The sequence below is a fragment of the Taudactylus pleione genome, unplaced genomic scaffold, assembly GCF_031769625.1.
Source record: "Taudactylus pleione unplaced genomic scaffold, aTauple2 ptg000054l, whole genome shotgun sequence".
Classification (NCBI taxonomy): domain Eukaryota; kingdom Metazoa; phylum Chordata; class Amphibia; order Anura; family Myobatrachidae; genus Taudactylus; species Taudactylus pleione.
The window spans coordinates 925,314-945,817 of NW_028284456.1; the positions used below are offsets into that span (position 1 = coordinate 925,314).

At 42.4% G+C, this 20,504-nt stretch overlaps 1 protein-coding gene across 1 annotated transcript; it reads left to right on the plus strand.

The window, feature by feature from the left end:
• The first annotated feature begins 3,815 nt into the window (after positions 1 to 3,815).
• Positions 3,816 to 4,421, plus strand: LOC148535198 (uncharacterized). The gene has a single exon (XM_088464405.1). The coding sequence runs from the start codon at positions 3,816 to 3,818 to the stop codon at positions 4,419 to 4,421; it is 606 nt and encodes a 201-aa protein (XP_088320531.1).
• The last annotated feature ends 16,083 nt before the right edge of the window (positions 4,422 to 20,504 follow it).

Below are 20,504 nucleotides of genomic sequence, written 5' to 3' on the forward strand. Positions count from 1 at the left end.
GACAACAGCAGCACAACACAGCCCAGCCAGTCCTAGCTCCCACCCTCCCTCTTCACTGTCCACAGCCGGAGTGAGAAATGGCGCCGACGCGTGGACCTTTATAGAATCCAAAACCTGCGAGATCTGGAAGGCGGGAAGATAACGTTTTGCCTCGATTTCAGATCCGAGTCAGGCGGGAAAAGTCGAGCCTGACTCGGATACGACTCGGATCGGGGGGGCTCGGGGGGGTTCGGATTTCAGAAATCCGAACCCGCTCATCCCTAAAATAAACAATGAAAAGAAAATAAAGCAGACATATTTTAAAATAAAGTTTTATTGAATAAAAATAAGAATCGGCTCATTCATCATTTTAATATAAACTCTTTTTTATGATGTTTGTTTAATCTAATGTTAAATTCTTCTTGTATCCTGGTAGGAAATTTGGCTGCATTAGTAGTCCTATAGGTCAGTGATTCTCAAACGCGGTCCTCAGAACCCCAAACAGTTCATGCTTTCCAGGTCACCTGTGGATCTTTTAAAATGTTACAGAGTTAGTTATGAATGCACCTCTGCACCAGCTAGGAGATATGGAAAACATTAACTGTTAAGGTGCCCACAGACATAGCGATGTTCTCATGATCCGACATCATGTGCGATTGTGATGCCCCAATACAGACTATCTGGCCCTAATGGAAGGTCTTGTTTTTGTGAAAGAACACTGGCATTGAGGGGGTTAATCATTCCCCCTCACATTGTGACATCAGTGGGTAGCAGGAGGGCTTTAGGACCCAGGGGACTGAAACAGAGTGAGTGAGGAGCAGGAAGAGTCCTGAGAGAAAAGAGCAGCCTGACCTGTGAACTGAGGAGGTGGAGCCTGTTAGGAGGAAAAACAGAGCTATGAGGAGAGCTGGGCTGACAGGAGCAGGCACGGAGCTTGTCAGGATTCAGTTTGAGCTGCAAGAATCAGCGAAGAGCGGAGGCTGAAGGGGCTGCTGAGTGAGAGTCACGCTGCAGGTGTCAGTCACTCAGATAAGGGGAGCGGGCAGCGAACAAACATACGATGGGCAGGAGCCACGCCTGTGATACTGCCACGGGTCTGGGACTGACGGCAGGGGCCAGGACACCAGTTTTAACCAGGAGACGCAGACATCCAAGACAGCTGATCCTCCGGGTAAGCCACAGGGGAGACCAGCTAAAGGGGGTGGCCAGATAAAACAGAGATAGAACAAATGGACAGGTCAAGAGCCCTCAGTGTTCATCCCCAGTTGTCAGCCCACTAGTTTGTTCCTCACTGAGTAGTGATCCAGCCAACCCTGCACCTAAGGGAAAGGACTTTCAGTAACTAGGCAGCCAGTATAAGCTAGCTGCAGTATTCAGCCTACCCACTGTAAGGAAGTGAAAACTGAACTCCTACTCACTACTCTAATGCTACAAGGAGATCTGTATAACCTGCTGCACTAATTCTACAGAGAGATTGCCATAACTGCTATCCTAATTCTACAAGGAGATTTGCATAACTTGCTATCCTAATGCTACAGGGAAGATAGCAATAATTGCTACCACATACTTTGAGAACTGGGTTGTCTGCTACCAATACTAACAGGGAGGACTGCTATATCTGTTTCACAGTTAGCTAAGAGTACTGTCTTGAAGGGCTATCTGAATATGTAATGCATCTAATGTGATCCAGAGATTGTATTTGCATTTGTGAATTCTGTTTTACTCTGAAATGCAGTTATAACCAACAGTAATTCCAATACTGTATGTTGATTTGCATAACTGACCTTTTATTCACCAAAGTACCGTGACACAGTGTTCCAGTTAAATAAAATTCATAGTCACTGTCCAAACGAGTAGTGACTTTGCTGGGGGGTTCTCTGGGGGGGTCCATGTCTCTCTGCACACCGACTAAGGGATTCCAGGAAGGAGCGTGGTCCAAAAGCTGACAGAAGTTCGGGACCAATTACAAGTACAGAAGGAAGTAGGTACGACACACACACCGCTCATCAACGCTCACCCCTTAGGCTGCTATTACACGATTTCCCCTGAACTCTCCCCGGGAGCTCCCCGGCAGTCATGGTCACGATTTGGTCAATAAAGCTGCCGATTTGATTCACAATTTCACGATCTATCGGATTGTACGCATCGTGAGATCGTGCAGGATAAATCGTGAGGTTACCAAAACAATACATGAGGCTCTTCACGATTGGTGGGAAATTTAAATAATAATAACAATGGGAGGGGCTAGCCAGAGGTTATAAAAATCAACCACCATTTTAACCCTGTGCACATTCTGCTCTGCTACTAGTGAGGCTAGGTGTATACCTGCTGAACCCTGTTCATTGCTACTGTGCTCTGCTTTGTATTTGGCTTGCCTTTTACAAAGTGTCTTCTACCTGCAAGTGTGTGCTACCTGCATTCTATCCTGTTCCTGAATTCTGTGCTGATGGATCCCTATCAGTATAGAGTGTTGGTCGTCCAAGCTGGGGTCAAGGTGATCCAGGAGAGAGTCCAGCGAAGGAGGAGAAAAACATGCCGGACCAAGGAGTGGCTGCAGCAAAGGGATACTCGCTCTCATATGTCCCCGCTGATGGAGATTAAGGAGAACAAATCAGACGACTGCCACAACTACCTGCGCATGGATGACACCACCTTCCAGGAGTTGTTGCATCTGGTGACCCCCCACATCCGGAGGCAAGACACAAGGTGGCGGAGGGCAATCCCTGCTGAGGAGAGGCTGGTGGCTACCCTGAGGTACCTAGCTACAGGAAGGTCATTTGAAGACCTGAAGTTTGGGACACTCATCTCACCTCAGTCCTTGGACGTCATCATCCCGGAGACCTGCAAGGCAATCGTTAAAGTGCTGCAGTACCAGTATTGCAAGGTAAAGAAAAAAAAAACTACACAACACATTTGTTTCTTGTCAAAGAAAAAAAGTTTATTTTTTTTCTTTGTTTTTTTTTAAATGTAACTCTTTATAATAACTGTGACAGTCAATAAGGCAGCATTAACAAGACTGTGCTGCATAGCAGTCATTAACATTTGTGTGGCAACAAGACTACATAGTAGTCAATTAAATTTTTTTGGAAGGTTTTTTTTTTTTAAAACTCATTGTAAAGACTGACAGCCACTGTGGCAATAACACTGCACAGTAGTCAATAACAATTTTTGTGTGGTTTTTATTTAAACTGTTTATTATAAGACAGCTAATAAGGCTGCATAAACCAGACTGTGCACTGAACTGTAGGCAATAAAACATTTTTTAGCAATTTTTAATATATAAAATAAACATCTATATAAATTGTACAAAACAGCATTATCACCAAATTTTATTAATCCCAATAGGTAGGCAGCTGTATGTTGTACACCACCATCAGACACCAGATTGAACTGGCCAATACACACATGGCACAAGTACAGATTGTGGCCCCGGCTTCCAGCAATCTGTACTTGCATCATGTGTGTAGTGACCTTGTCCAATAAGTATCATCACCACCGTATAGCATACAGCCAGCACCTATTGGGAGTGATAAAATTTGGTGATAGTACAGGCAACATTAAGAAAAAGAAAAAAAACCTATCTCCAAATGTTATCAATCCCAATAGGTAGCCTGCTGTATGTTGTACACCACCATCAGACACCAGATTGAACTGACCAATACACACATGGCACGAGTACAGATTGTGGCCCCGGCTTCCATCAGTCTGAATTTGAACAACGTTGGAATTTCCCCAACTGCAGAGGAGCAATTGATGGAAAACACATCCGCATCAACCCACCTGCCAGCACCGGATCATATTACTACAACTACAAAGGCTTCTTCAGCATTGTTCTCATGACAGTGGTGAATGCCAACTACAAATTTTTATTTGTTGATGTTGGCAAGAATGGCCATGATTCAGATGGTGGGTCTTTCAAACAGACTGCTTTCTACCAGAGACTCACCAACAAAACCCTCCACTTGCCGTCACTGGACGAGACAAAGCACGGCCTAAATTATGTTTTCGTCACAGACAAGGCTTTTGCATTACATGAACATGTGATGAAGCCATTTGAACAGAGGGGCCTGACCAGAGAGAAGAGGATCTACAACTATCATCTATCCCAGGCACGGCGCATTGTGGAAAATGCGTTTGGAATACTCAACAACCGGTTCCGCATTTTCCACACCACCATAAACCTACGTGTGGAGAAGATAGACTGGGTCATGATGGCTTGTTGTGTGCTGCATAATCTTCTGCGAAGGAAAACTACGCAACGAGGACCAGCCCCAGCTAGACCAGAAGATGTAGGACCTCCAGAGGCGACTGCCCAGTTTACATCAGTGTCTGCACCACCAATTCTTACAACATCGACAACACGTGCAAAAGAAGTGAGGGAGGAGTATATGGCCTATTTCAATGGACCAGGTGCGGTGCCATGGCAGGAGGACTGTCTGTGAGTTAAATTACTATAGTGAGCAATTTGGATTGAGCTACAAAAACAATAAAAGGTTGTGGTTTATGAATTGTGTCTCTACTTACCAACATTTCCTCAGATGGTTCACTCACTTCTGCCGCCTCCTCCCTCTCGGTTGGCCATCAGGACAACTGACTGGCGTTGTGGCTCCTGTTCTCTGATGAAGCTTATCAGGTGATAGTACCACAGTGTTGGCTGGTACACATCATCGGTGCCTGCACCAGAGCTTTTTGAATCGTCCACTTTTCTCTTTTCCTTTATGTAGATGGTACGCAGGTTCTGGATTTTGTAGCGTACTGTTTTCAGGTCAGCATCCGCAATTAACTTTTTGGTGTAGTCCAACAACACCCCCAAAGCTGCCAATTTCTGAGACTTGTTGTGGTATTGTCTACAGAATATCCACCATAGACACTCCTTTGAGGATCTCGAGGAATCCTGTCACAAACTTGCGTTCACTATCCATAGACATTGCTAGGAAGAAAAAATAATAAGGACATTTTATTATGCTACAAATGTAAATTGTGTTGTACATTTTTTATGTTAATTTGTACAGGTTTCAAGATTTAAAAAAAGAAAAATTTCAGGTTTTTAATATGTTTTTATTTGTATTTTTTTTTTTTACAGGAATGTCATGTGTTTTTATAAGTATTGTAATATGTTTTTTTCAGGATTTAAATGTATTTTTATTGTATTGTAATATGTTATTTTCTACAGGAATGTAATGTGTTTTTAAAAGTATTGTAATATGTTTTTTTCAGGATTTTAATGTATTTTTATTGTATTGTAATATGTTATTTTCTACAGGAATGTAATGTGTTTTTAAAAGTATTGTAATATGTTTTATTTTTGTTGTTGCAATGTATTTGTTTATGTTGTTGACATACATTTGTTTATGGTGGTATATTAAAACGTCATTAACAAATGTATCACAAGAACAAAAACAAATGTAATATTTGTATTGATGTTGTTGTAATGTTTTATATTGTGTTGTTGAACTAAATTTGTTTTTGCCATTTTATTTTATTTTGAGTGTTTTATGATTTTTAAGTTATTTATTAGGTGGCCCGTGACATTGGTGGCCAGTGAGTGGCACACATTGGTGGTCAGGGGGAGGTTAATGCATGATCCAGCCACCGTCTGCCTCATTCCAGCGTGTGGTGGCTGGGTCACGCATTTATAAAAGGGTGGCACACATTGGTGGGTAGGTGGGTGGCACACATTTGTGGTCAGTGGGAGGTTAATGCATGACCCAGCCACTGGCACCAACCAGGGACTTAGTACAGCCTGGAAGGTTGAAGGTGGAAAAGATTTTGCTGGGTCTGGGTCTTAGATGGTGTAAGTGGTACAGTGACAAACAGAGGTAGGCTAAGCATACTGCTGTTGCCATAAACGGAATGGAGCACATGACCCCTTTAGCGAGTGATAAAGGGGTTATGTCTTGTTCTTAAATGGAGTTCTTAGGGCTTGTAGTCTCTGGAAAGGGTGGCTTTTTTTTGTTGCTACAATGCTTGTAATCCAATGACAAATTCTGCTATTTATTCTTCCTTTGTCGTCCAATTTGTAATATAAAGAGGTGAATGATAGGTGTCTGTGAGTGTTTTAGTTGATTAAACTTTATTTTAAAATGTTTGTGGTTTGTTATTTTATTATTGTGGAACTACATAGCAGAGATTAACAGGACAAGTGTATATGCTTCCATTCACTTGCTACCAGTGCATGCTGGGGCATGTAGTCACACAATAGCAGTCAGCAGTTCATGCAGCAGACCAGCCTTCAGGAACAGGGGAGGAGCTGACTGCCCAATATTTGGAGCACCACCACACAATGTATGTAGACACTCTCCGTTCACAACTTGAATTTGTCTGAATTACTTTCCGTAGGATCGGACTGGGTTAAAAAGTAAATTATCCAGACCGTTTTTCAGATGTTTTCAGGCTGTGAACGGCCATTGTTCAGTACCATACGCTGAATAATAACCTTTCAAACAAGTAATTTAGTTGGCTGGTTTGTACGATTATTATGCAGTGTATGGCCATCTTTAGTCTTGCTTACAACATTCCTACTCTCTATACTCTGCAATTTTGCGGAAGCTCCAATGAACAGGCAGTGAATTTAGTGAAACCCCTGGACTGGTGCTATTTGCTGATATTTGAGCATTAATAAATGCACTAGTTTCATTTATCACTCCCAATGTAATTGGGCACTTGGGGTCTATTTACTAAGCAGTGTTAGGGGACAGAGTGAAAAGTGATAAGGTGCTAGTCAATCAGCTCCTAACTGCCATCTCACAGGCTGTGTTTGAAAAATGACAGCAGCTGATTGGCTGGCACCTTATCACTTTTCACTCTGTCTCCTAACACTGCTTTGTAAATAGACCTCTTGGAGTTAATGTGCTTTATTGAAGCAGAAGAGGTAAATTTACTAAAATGAGAGTTTTAGAATTGGAGATGTTGCCCATAGCAACCCATCAGATTCTTTCTATTATCTTCTAGAAGGTGCTAGTTAAATGTTAAGTAGAATCTGATTGGTTGCTATGGGCATCGTATAAACTTCTAAAATCTCTCACTTTAGTAATATACCTTAGGGCCGTATTCAATTAGGTGCGAAAAGTCGAGAAATTTTCGCCTGGAAAGGCTTTCGCCATCATCACTGGTTTTCCATGAGGAAAAGTATCACGCGCGTTCCCGCTTATCCCTGTATTCAATTAGAAATCAGCTAAAATGGCACCCAGCGAATTCGGACCTGGCGAAAAGTACTGTCAAAAATGGGGAAAACACTCTGTACCCCCCGAAAAGCAGCACTAACCTAGGGGATCACTATAGGGGTGTTCTAGTACCCCAAATAAAGCCATTCTGTTTTTTATTTTCTCCAAAAGCATGCTATTAGCATCTTTGCATAAGTGGTGAAGAATGGCATTAAGCAATATTTTTTCAACAAAATAACTTGTCCCAGCATATTTGGGGTACATGAAAATGGGTGCTAGCATATTTTGATGTTGCTAATGTGAAGTTTTAAAAAATGTAAAAAATCCACCTGCAGCAAGCACCTGCAATCTTAAAAACACCTGGGGTATACTTGGGGACCCCCCTGGAGTCTATTTCGCTAGTTTTTAAGTTTGTCCCCCAACTTTGTTTTTTTTTGCCCCAAAATGAAAGTACTTTTTTGGGGTGTTCTTAAGTTTTTTTTAAACTTTTTTTGACACAGTTTACCTTTAAGATGCAGGGTGGTTCCCACAAGTTTGCACCCCAAAACCCCAATTCTGCACTTTTTTCCGCCTGCTTTCATAGGCAAATCTTTTTCGCTGATTCCAATGCATTGACTTTCTGCACCGGCGAAAAGTCTTTGGAATTGAATATGGGGAGAAGTTTTTGCATGGCGAAATGACATCACAGGTGAAACTTTTTTGTGGAAGACAGCTTTTCGCACCTAATTGAATACGGCCCTAAGAGTCTCAGGAGTGTTTGACGAGTGTTGTCGATCAGGAGCACCACCCATAGAGGGCGCACCCCTCCCCAACATCACAATTTCAGGGAGGTTGGGGTGCCACACCCCAGAGTCTGAATGGATGCTGCGGGCATCCATTCAGTGACGTAAGAGGGCTGGGGGAAGCACAGCTAGTGAGGCTCCCCAAGCCTGACGTTATTTGGAAGCATGCCATGTGGGCACACCTCCAAATACTGTCACAGAAGGGGTGTGACCTATGGTAATTAGGCCACGCCCCTATTGTTGGTCGCGTGCGATGTGAGGACGCACTTTGAATAGTTGGCACAGGGTGCTCCGAACCCTGGAACCGGCCCTGGGTGGTGGTGTAGGTTATTAAAACGAATCTTACCCAAGTGGTATTGTGTTGCAAAGGTAAAATAGTAGTTACTTGTTTTTTGTGTGTTTTTTTTTTTTTTTAATACTAACTTAATACATGCTTGCCTACCTTTAATAATCTCTTCCCTGGAGAAGCCCGGATAAGAGAAGCAGCAGAGGGCCGATGGGCACGGGGCCTAACGATTCGCATCATTAAGCCCCCCCCTCATGGTAAAATTGCCGCAATTGGGTAAATTTACATAGGGGGCGGGGCCAAATGCTGTGATTCATGCAGAATCACGTCTTAAGCCCCACCCCCTTCACGGAGACCCGAGATCGTCGCAGGAATTCTCATTCTGACCACTTCACTAGGAAGTGGGCAGAATGCGGGAGAAGTGCCTACCTTTCCGGGGTTGCGGGGGGTTACCCGAAAAATCAGGAGCCTCCCGCGAAAACCGGGAGGGTAGGCATGTATGACTTAATATATAATGTATAGTTTATGTTATTTTCACCATAACGCCTTAGAGAAACAGTCCTAATTTGGGGGGTCATTCAGACCCGCTCGTGAGTGGCAGTACGCTCGCAAGCTGGTCGATGTTCCCCCACTGCGCATGCGCACGATGGAGGGAGCTCCGTCGTGCGCATGTGCGAGATGCGGCGAGCGACGGGCTCTCCTTCGCTCCGGGTCTCGCTCCAAAGGGGGCGTGCTGTCGATGTTGATTGACAGCACGCCCCCTTTGGTGGGCATGCCGGGGGCGTGCCTGCCAGACGGAGGCGTTCTCTGATAGAGCCAAAATCACTCCAGGGCTTGCGGCAGCGAGACCCTACCGCAGGGTCTCCGTGGCAAGCCCGATGGTCGCGATGGTCAAGACCATCGCGACCATCATCATGGACGCTCGCTATAGCTGGTAACCCACAGCTATGCGAACGTCCATGAGGTCGCTCCGAAAAAAAGGTAGGAGGGCCCTGATTCAGAGCGAGCGCTCTGGTCAGAGCGTTCAGCTCTGAATCAGGCCCTTAAATTGGATACAGTTACTCAAATTCAAAAGTTTTTTCATATTTTGAAATAAGTTTACTGTAAGAACTATTAACAGTCAGAACAAATGTAGGTGGTTTTTGCTCATTTGAATTAGAGTGCCAGTGCAAGGAGAAATACAGAGATATTTCCCTTCTATGGAACTTATGAATAATAATTAAGTAGAAGGCTGAAGGCAATTCAGGTTCTGCCAATATCTCTCTGTGCAACACATCTTTAAAAAATTGTATTCTATTTCATCTCTTCCCTTGTAAGACTTTAGAACATATTTCAAAGATGTCATTATTTTTTCTTCTCAGGGGCCCTGGTGCTTTTCTTTTTTTTTTTTTCAACAATTTCTGACTTTTTTTCAGATTGTCAGCTGAATAAGTTTTGTCAAACTTTTTGTTCCTTGTCATACTTTGTTGACTGGAATCTTTAGGCTCAATGATCCTACAAGCAACCTGGGGGAAGTTGATTTAGACAATATGGGGTATATTTACTAAAGGTTGATTTTAATCGATTTAAAATCAATCAAAATCGATTAACATCGATGTTGTGTTTCTGGGGCAAAATCACACATTTATTAACAGACAATTTTTTATTTCGTTTTTTAAGTATTAGTAAATGTGTGATTTAGCCCCAGAAACAAAACATCGATGTTGATCGATTTTGAACGGTTTTAAAACTATTAAAATCGACCTTCAGTAAATATATTCCTATGTATGAATTGCTAATGAGTAAATCAATCTGATTCACACAATATTATTGCACTCATAGGAATTTAGGACCTCATTCAGAGTCGGTCAAAGCGGCCGCACGGTCGAATGGAAAAGGGGCCGGATATGCAAATGATTCCCTCGCAAGTTGCGTCTCTAAGTTCGGATCGGTAGCTGGCCGACCAAGGGGAGGAAGCGGTTGGAAGACAAACAAATACGCCCCCTTCTCGTACGCATTACACGTCATCTCCGGGCATATAGGGATTAATCGAGACCATCGGGAACCATCGGAACTGGTCGTAGAGCTTTAGGTTGACCATACCCTCTCTTAAGCTCTACGATCATATCAGTGTAAAAACCAACCATGTCACATGTGCCATGATGCTACTTTGTTAATTATGCACTCCCATAATCCGTATGCACTCCCATAAAATGCCGTTCGCATAATGAGGCACGCCTGCGTTCGGATCTCCACTCCCCCGTTTTCAAGCACCTTCCCCTGTTACCACCCACAAACGCCTCCATCTGTCACTCAAACTACCGACCTGGCTGTGTTCAAGGAGAGAGACATTTCTGATCGTAGCGGCTAGTTTGCGCACGCGCATTGCGAACTTTACACATGCGCAGTATAGCGAACATCAGTGGCGTACGACCGTGCGGCTGCTTTGACCGACTCTGAATGGGGTCCTTAATGTGTACAAATAGATGTCCATCACAAATAAAATACAATTGTTAAATCATTTGGTATTAGCGACACTGATCATTTCTCAACTTACTTCTCCAATTTACTAGCAAGCTCATTTAAAATACCTTTATGATCAATATTAGATCCTGCAATCTCTATCAACATATTATCTATTGGTAATCAGTAAACTCATATGAATAGCAACTTTAAAAAGGCAAGAATCCAACTTTATATTAGCTACTTTAAAACCAGAGTATTGTCTTGTGCACACAAGTGCCTTTATTTACAATCATGGCTCCGTCTATTCCTTAGTTTGAAGTGTGATGTACTGTAAATAAAATGGATTCTTAAATAGATACAATCAATACATCATTGATCTCTATTGAGAAATTTAAGGCTCAGGGCACACAGTCCTTTTAGATGATAGAATGTATGGTAGTGACATATGTTCAGTTCTGCATAAGCCCATTGTTGTTACCATAGGAGCCAGCTCTGTGGGTGCTATGGGTGCTTGAACACCCTCAATATTTGTGATGCTGACGCCAATAATTGTGTATCCATGGCATTTTCCAGTCATATGGTGTGGGGAAGTGTGAGCACCCCCATACATTTTAAAATGTTGGTTCCTGTGGTTGTTACAAATTGTGAGTTTCTTTTATTGCTACATTCTATAATGTTTTGAAATGTTGAGCTAAAATACAGCATCTTTTTTAATCTAATATCATTCACAAATATATAGATAAGGAAGTTACTAGGACTGAGGTAATGCTGTGATTTGTGAGAAAGATGTCTGTGTATGCTAGAAGATGCCTTTATATACTGTATGTATATGTGTATACTACAAGATGGCGTTATATATTGTATCACCTTATATTCAAGATGTATTGGGGAAGATGTATTATAGCGGCACAATAAGTGCCGCTTTATCGCTTCCTGCTTCGCCTCTTTACTGAGGCGAAGCACTAACGATGAGATGTATGAACATCTCATCGGCCGGAGCGGGGGAGTTATAACTCTCCCCTCCGGCGATCCCTGCCTGAGTACACAGCGCATCAGCCTAGTGCTGATGCGCTGTGTCTCAGTTGGGACTGATGCAGAGTCGCACTGCGAATGCGTCAAGGTACATTACCGTAGTCGGCGGCATCAAGTACTTATTCACAGTGTGATTGACAGTCAGGGAGCATTTAGGGATGGTGACGGGGAGTGTCGGCTATGACTGCAAGTGTGTTGTGACCATTTTGAGGGCGTGTCACATCCTGCATCTGCGATCCCGTGCGCAAGAAGTATGGCTCCGGCATCTCAGTTCCCACGGCTATTCTGTACGACCATAGAGTTACTCAGGACTGCTTCCATTGAATGATCTGTGACCGATGCTTGTCTTAGTTTGTACGCATATACTTGAATTTGCAATGACACCAGTGGCCATCTCAATACTTATCCCGGCGGCTGCAACATTTGCATATTATTGCACAGCAGATGCATACAGGATCGCAGCTGTGGTGACATTAGCTAACATCTCTGAATCAGTCCTAATGCTCCCAAATGTTGCATTACAAGCAGATAAATTGTCATAATTTTCTCAAAATGTGAAGATTATTGGCATTTAACAACATTACAATAGAAATGTTATAAATTACTTAAAATGCCTTTTCCCCACCTTAAAAATATAATACAGTCTAATTGATCAATAAGTTTTCACATATTTTGTTTTATGAATTTTAAAAGTATTTTACTTCATCTGTACTTTGCAATGTATTATGTGCTAATTTTCTCAAATGAGTTACCAGAGCAGGTTGTAGGTCAAAGTGCAACCAAAGCATGTGTCGTCATTCACATGAAAACTGTACATTGCAGACCAATAACAGCTGAGGGTCAGGGGTCATGTGAAAATTGAGTCAGGAATGGACTTGCTAGGGTTCAAGTGGTCAACATACTAATGTGACTGTCCTTTATATTAGGAAACGTTTTGGTTCTTTGTTGAGTGTCAAACCAGAACATTAACATTAATAAGGCATCCATTAATTTATTGCAATTAACACTTGGATACAAACCATTAAGCTATCTTAACGCTAAAAATAATAACAATGACATCACTACATTGGATTAAAGACCACAGTTTTTATTAATTGTAATAACCAAATTTTAATTCAAGGAGGGTGACAAAGAAGGACGCTACCAAGAACCAGCTCTAGCCAATTGACTTTTTTTTAAAATTGGGGGATGACTAAAACGTCCCCTCCTATAAAAGGCATAACCCGCGCTGTGAAGGACTCACCACTCTTTACTATAGCACAGTACGGACGCTCTGCAAGGAAAAGCCCTCTGTCCTCCCACTGGGGTAGGACAGGACACACCCGCCGTCCTTTAAAAGGGCAAGTGCCGCACAATGACCACCTTTGCCATATGTGGCCGCTGGCTAGTAGCGCATTTCTGCCTTCTGGCTCTGCTTAACGTTACTAAAACGTTAGTAAGACAAACTGGACCAAATTAAAATCTCCCCTTAAATAGCCCACTTAAAATGGGAATGGGTATGAAGTCCCGGTTGTTCATAGGTCTGATTAAGTGAATATCTCAACTCTGTGAGACCTGGGATACCTTCTCAACCTGATCACAATCTCATGATAATTTTTACATGCATCATTTTCAATATATAATTGAATTTTATGTTAGAGAGGTCAAGTGTATTATTTCAACACCGTAAGACCTAGAATATCCTCTCAGGACAAGATATTACTCAATCTTGTCACTCTTTGTATTATTGTCTGATTTCATGTGAGTACTTTCTTAAATTTTTAATAATTACATTAAAAGTTAAGTTTTAGCTATATCATATCATTTAAGGTGCATATACACGTAATAATTTTAGTAACCAACAATTTTCGGCAACGATTTTTGTTCAGATTTTCCCTTGAAAAAGTGAACGATTTGAAATCAAATAATGAACGATTTTCTGAATGATGAACGATGAACGAAATTGTTAAAATGTAAATTAGGTTGAAATAGAAAATCCTTTGATTGGTCCATTTTTTTAAAAAAGATTTGGCAAATGTGTGAATGGTTTAGGATGGTGGGAGGGGCTATCCTGACAGGATAAAAAAGTGTCGGCCATTTAAAAACTCTGCATTTATGCTCTGTGGCTAGTTTGGTGTGGTTTTACCTGCTAAACGTTGTTGCATAGCTATTTTGCTTTGTTTTTGGCTTGCCCTTTAACAAAGTGCGTTCTTTATGCTTCTGTGATGGATCCCATAAGTCAGAGTATTCTGGCGGCTTATGCTGGAGTTGTAATGTTGTCTGGCAGGAGGAGGGCTGAGAGGAGGAGGAGGAGGAGGAGGAGGAGGAGGAGAAGGCCTCGTTTCTGTTGGCAAAGGAGTGGCTGTTGCAGAGGGAAACCATGTCGCATATGCCCATCTTGATGGAGATACGTGAGTATAATCCTGATGATTTCCGGAATTTATTACGTATGGACGAGGAGACTGTCCAGGAATTGTTGAGGCTTGTTACCCCTGTCATCCAGAGGCAGGATACATCAATGCGGAGGTCTATATCTGCTGAGGAGAGGCTTGTGGCTACCCCTCACTACCTAGCGACAGGAAGATCCCTGGTAGATCTCAAATTTTGGACGTTAATTTTTATTGTTGAATGTATTTGTTACAAGGAGCATTGGTAAAGTTTTAAAATCTCTATTTCGCTTTTGGACAAACTAAATTAGGCTGTGAAAATATGTTTCCAGGGGTTAATTTTTGGCAAATTATATAATTTTCGCCTGGTTTACCCATACCCCATATACGATTATAAATACTTTTTGCAGGTGCAAAAAGTTTTTTGTCAAAAAAGGGGATACATTTTCACTACTGTTTTGGTCCTTTTAAAAAGTGCAGAATTGGAGTTTAGGGGTGCAGAGTTAAAACTAGCCTGCAGTCTTTGCAATGTCCCCTTAACGTAATCTGTGCCAATTAATTTTTTAAAAGTCACTTCTCACACACCCTAAATTTTTTTTTTTAATTATGTGATTATATTCTTAAAAATATTATAGGATAGACTTCTAAACTAGCAAAATGTATCCCGGGAGGGTGGGTGGTGAGGGTGGCAATTGGGCAACAGGTGTTTTGAAGAATGCAGATGGTAGCGGCAGGTGCAAAATTGTTGATTTTCTAAATAATCTATTATGGTTCTAAAAATATGCTTGCACTCGTTTTCATGTACCCCAAATCCGTTAGACATTTTTTTTCTGGCAAATAAAGAGATATGCTAATCTTCATCCCTTCTTCACAGGTGCAGTGATGTACATTGCGCGCCTATTTAAAAACCTTGATTACCTTCAGCAAGCAAAAAAGGGAATACCCGTAGTGATCCCTCATGTCAGAACATCTTTAAGGTGGTGGCAGGAACTTATCCCCTAATTTTTCATCAAGTGTCAAAAATTACCTTTTTGCAGGGTACAGTTATTACCGCAAACTAATTGCATACTGCGATAAGCGGCTACCCACCCGATACTTTATCCCTGGAGAAACCTACCATGATGCTGCAAAGTCCCACCCAGGACCTTTCTTCAGCATGCTGAATATAACTGAAGAGGCATACTGGCTTAATTGCAGCTAAAGCCAGAGATAGCAGTAATGAAATGTTGTCCCTTGTCAATCTAGGGGGACTATATTTTTTACAAGAATTACAGGTGTATAATTATATGTGTTTTTAAATATACTAGGATCTGGATGTGATTTAAACATATACTGTTACATTGACTGGTTAATAATATATGTCAGATGGAATTACTATGAAATGCTGCTGGCTGTGTGCCCGGCGGACTTCATACCTACGACGGCAGAAGGTTGACCGATGAAGTTTCTGCGGACTTAATTATTCTGCCTATCATTAACCATTCCACCCCCGTAACTTGATCTTAAGGATGTATTTACAGAACCACCAAACATTATGCGTAATCATAAACATCCCCCACCCATCACTAAGCTCATATCCTGGTTTTTTAATTTGTTGTTCACATTTTAATGTGTTTGCAAGTTTATTTTATCTATTTTAAAAATCGTATTAATGTAACTTTTTCTTTCATTACATTTACAGTTTACAACTTCTACAGCGGAATGGTAGTCTGTAGCTTTGGATTTTGAATCTAAATGGAATTTTCCGAACTGCGGAGGAGCCATCGATGGCAAACATATTAGAATCACCCCACCCAGCAAATCAGGCTCCTTATATTTTAATTATAAGGGCTTTTTCAGTATCGTCCTTATGGCTGTAGTTAATGCACATTTGGAGTTCCTATTTGTGGATGTTGGAAAAACGGATGGTCTTCTGACGGGGGTTCTTTCCAAAACACAAAATATTATGAACGCATGCTTAACAAGACCCTTCATCTGCCCCCCCAAGTGTGTTTGTTGCCGATGAGACCTTTGCGTTAGGTCAACATGTGTTAAAGCCCTTTCCGCAAAAAACACAAAATCATGATAGACGAATTTTTAACTATCGTCTATCATGGGCACGCAGATGCATTGAGAATGCATTTGGACTGCTATATAACAGGTTTAGAATATTCCATACTTTAATTAACCTCAGGATTGACAAAATTAACTGTGTGGTTTTAGCCTCCTGTGCATTACACAATTTACTTAGTAGAAAGAGCCACAGCCAAATGATTTCTCCTGCAGTGAATGCAACGGAACAAATTGAGGAAAATCTGACCTCTGTGTCTCGGCCCCCAGTTCCATCTACTAGTACCCCTGCTGGAAAACAGATTAGAGATCAATATCTATCTTTTTTTTAATGGGGAAGGTGCCGTTTCCTGACAAGAAGGCTATATTAGTTTAAAAGAAAAAAAAAAAATTCTGAATAATGTTGTCATATTATTAAAGTATACTGAAAGTTTTGGAAAATAAAAATGAAGATTTTATTACCTTTTGTCATCTAGTGTTACCATTTTACCTTCTCTAATTAACTTACATTTGTACATTATACTATCTTCTGTTACATACTTCTCCAATTTTCACCTTGACAACCTCAGTATAAATTGTAGCTTGTGTTAGCTGGGTACCCTGTGTTACCTGGGTACCCTGTGTTACCTTGGTACCCTGTGTTACCTTGGTACCATGTGTTACCTGGGTACCTTGTGTTATCTGCATACCATGTGTTACATGCGTACCATGTGTTACCTGCGTACCATGAGTTCCCTGGGTACCCTGTGTTACCTGGATACCATGTGTTACCTGGGTACCCTGTGTTACCTGGGTACCTTCTGTTACCTGGGTTCCATTGTGTTAAAATGGTGAACTTTTCGCCATTAATTACCTTATTTAACGATTGGTGCCTTTGTTTTCCTTAGTTATCGTTGTTTTATCTTTTGTGATTTTTGTTTGAATTTTTTTTATTCTTAACAATTGCAAATGTTTATTCCCACCAATGGATTTTTTTGTTTGCATTTTTAACAAAGAAATAATGCAAAATAACATGAATTCTGGACAGGATTCCAATAAATATACAGAGAAAATGAGTGCCCTTAACATACGTCCTGGTAGAACCAGGCACATGAAAAATTGCACATGTATTGCATGAACCCGAATGCAAACAGCACACATAGAACTGTGAAGCAAAAGAAAAACTATTCCCGAACAGAGGCCCTGATTCAGAGCCGGACGCTCTGACAGAGCGCTCGCTCTGAATCAGGGCCGTCCCTCTTACTGTTTGGAGCGACCTCCTGGCCGCTCGCATAGCTGTGGGTGACCACCCACAGCTATAGCGAGCGGCCAAAATGATGGTTGCGATGGTCAAGACCATCGCGACCATCGGGCTTCCGACGAGACCCTTGCGGTAGGGTCTCGCTGCCGCAAGCCCTGGAGTGCTTTTGGCTCTAACAGAGCCAAAAGCACTCCCACTGACATCACTAGTGATGTCAGTGGGGCCGGCCTCAGACGGTAGGCATTACCATAGGAACGCCTCCGTCTGGGCAGCCACGCCCCCGGCACGCCCACCAAATGGGGCGTGCTGTCAATCACCATCGACAGCACGCCCCCTTTGGTGCGAGACCCATAATGACGGCTTGGCCATCGTAATTCGGGTCTCGCGCATGCGCACAACGGAGACGCATCCGTCGTGCGCATGTGCACTTGGGCAACATCGACCCGCTTGCAAGCGCTCAGTGCTCGCGAGCGAGTCTGAATCAGGCCCAGTGTACGATGAAAACACAACCAAATACATGAAATCACACATCCCAGAGCGGGGATAAACGAGGGTAAGAAACCATCTTTATGATATGATGATCTACTCAATTATCATCTCAAAGAAATAGCTGGAGATAGAGGAAAGATAAATCCATTAAACTGTACAAATTACAAAAACCGATAATACATTTTTTTTAAAAATTTCAATAATCTTCATCTGGATGAAGTACTGCCTGAGTACTGTGCCAAACTGAGTGCAGAGTACTCGTGGAAGGCCCAGGTTGGTTGGAAGGGGGAGCAGTGGAACCTGAAGCATAATGGGACTGATATTGAAAAGGAGGATTTTTGGTATACGTCCAAGGGAGAGCAAAGGTTGGATAATCTGGGGGTGGTAGCTGTTGGCCTCTACATGGGCTTAGCGTCGTGTTGTCCTCGAGTTGATTGACCAACTCACGACACGTCGCCTCATATACGACCCGCTTAAAGTACACCTGGGGCTGGGGCTTCATTTTACACATGTCGTTGCCATTATTTTGCCCGAACACTGCAAATTCATCAGTGATTTTATGCAATACCTCCTTTGCAAGTTTAATAAATTCATCCTCTTCCTCCAACCGTCCCGACCGAGAGGACTTTGCAGTTGCCTTTCCACCTGGCCTCCTCCTCTTTGCTGGTGGCTTGGAGGCTTCCTCAGAAGGTGCTTGGATGGATGGTAGCACCACACTGCTCTCCCCACGGTCGATGAGCTTGCTGGTTGGAGAGCCAACATCAACTTCCATAGCAAGGAACTAAGAAAAAAACAAAATGAGCAAAAAAAAAATATTTTAAAATAAGGCATTATCAAAATACATAAATGTAAATGTAATGTAATTTAAATTTAGCCACCAGTGTTAAGAAATAGGAAAAGTTACGGCATGCTGGCTCTCTGATTCCTCTTGAGAAACCTCAAAGTCCTCGTCCAGCGGACTCACTGACGGCATCTCCGGCTCTTTCTCCAAGACGAAGCTGAATAGATCATAATACCATGAAGATGGTTTCTGTACCTCATCTGTTCCTACTCCGGAACGCATGGATTTCATGTATTTGTTGTGTTCCCTCGTATACCCTGTTCGGAAATTATTGATTTTTTGCTTCACATAAGCTATGTCTGCCTTTGCATCTTGGGTTCTGACATACGTGAGCAATTTCTCATATGCCTGGTTCTTCTTTGTCCGATCTGAGTAGGACTTTAGGCGTAAGTTCCACAGACGCTCGTTCTTTCTGTATATTTCAAGGAATCCTGTCCATAATTCTCTGTTAGCTGCCTATTGCTGTTTTGAAAAAATTAAAAAACATATTACTAGAGATAATGTTCTACAAATGAAATCTATAGCTAGATCACCAATGTGCATAAGAGCCATGTATTAATGCGTTAATTAATACAAATTTTTAATGAAATTGAAACAATGTATTCATGCAAACCAGGACATAAAGTCATTTCAAGACTAATTAAAAAACTTTCAAGGACTGCACCCATTAAAATATCCCAAAAATGCACCATTATAAATATAACAAAATAATGATTTGTCATTATTATTTTGGCCCACAAAGGTGAAAATATAGAATGTAAATTATAATTTTATTACAACATGCATACACACACACGTGCACACACAAAATCACATACCCCCTCCACCCAAACACATTGCATGGCACCTATATTCCCCCGTAAAGCAGCACCCCCACATTGAATGGCACCCATATTCCCCCTCATAGCAGCACACCCCCACATTGCATAGCACCCATATTCCTCCTCACAGCAGCACCCCCACATTGAATGGCACCAATATTCCCCCACACAGCAGCACCCCCACATTGCATGGCACCCATATTCCCCCCATACAGCAGCACCCCCACATTGCATGGCACCTATATTCCCCCTCACAGCAGCACCCCCACATTGCATGGCACCCATATTCCTCCTCACAGCAGCACCCCCAGATTCCCCCCCTACTCCACCACCCCCGCATTGCATGGCAGACAGATTCCACCCCTACTTCACCACCCACGCATTGCATGGCAGACAGATTCCCTCCCCCCCCTGCATTGCATGGCAGACAGATTCCCTCTCCCCCCTGGATTGCATGACAACCAAACCCCCCACCGCATTTTAAGCCATCCATGTGTGCCCCTAAACATTGATGGTCAGTGGGGGGAGGGGGAGATGCGGCCGCCGGTCTAATAACTGCATTCCCTTAAAGGTATATGCCTCAAGCCATACCCATAGGCTAACTCTTTTAAACCAATCAAGACAAACCAACAAAAGAATCTACCTAGCAACAGGTTCCTAACCCCTAGCCAATTACACAAAATTAGGCCTCTTATATAGTTTCATGCTTATACAGCCCTCAGCTCATTTTATCTATTAACAGCTTATCAGTGGCGGATCCAGGGGCGTACTTATAATGGGTGCAGGGTGTGGGGGGCCCAGCACCGCACACCCTGCACCTATATAATACTTACCTCTCCGGAGTCTCACGTCGGCGCCGGTATCTGCGCTGTAAAAAATGACTGGAAAATGGGCAAATGGCCATCTTCCTATCGTTTGCGCATGCGCAGTACAGGGAAAATGGCAGCCGCGGCGCTATACCCAGTGACATGCGCATGCGCTATAGACTCTGGGCGCACTCTAGTGCCCAGA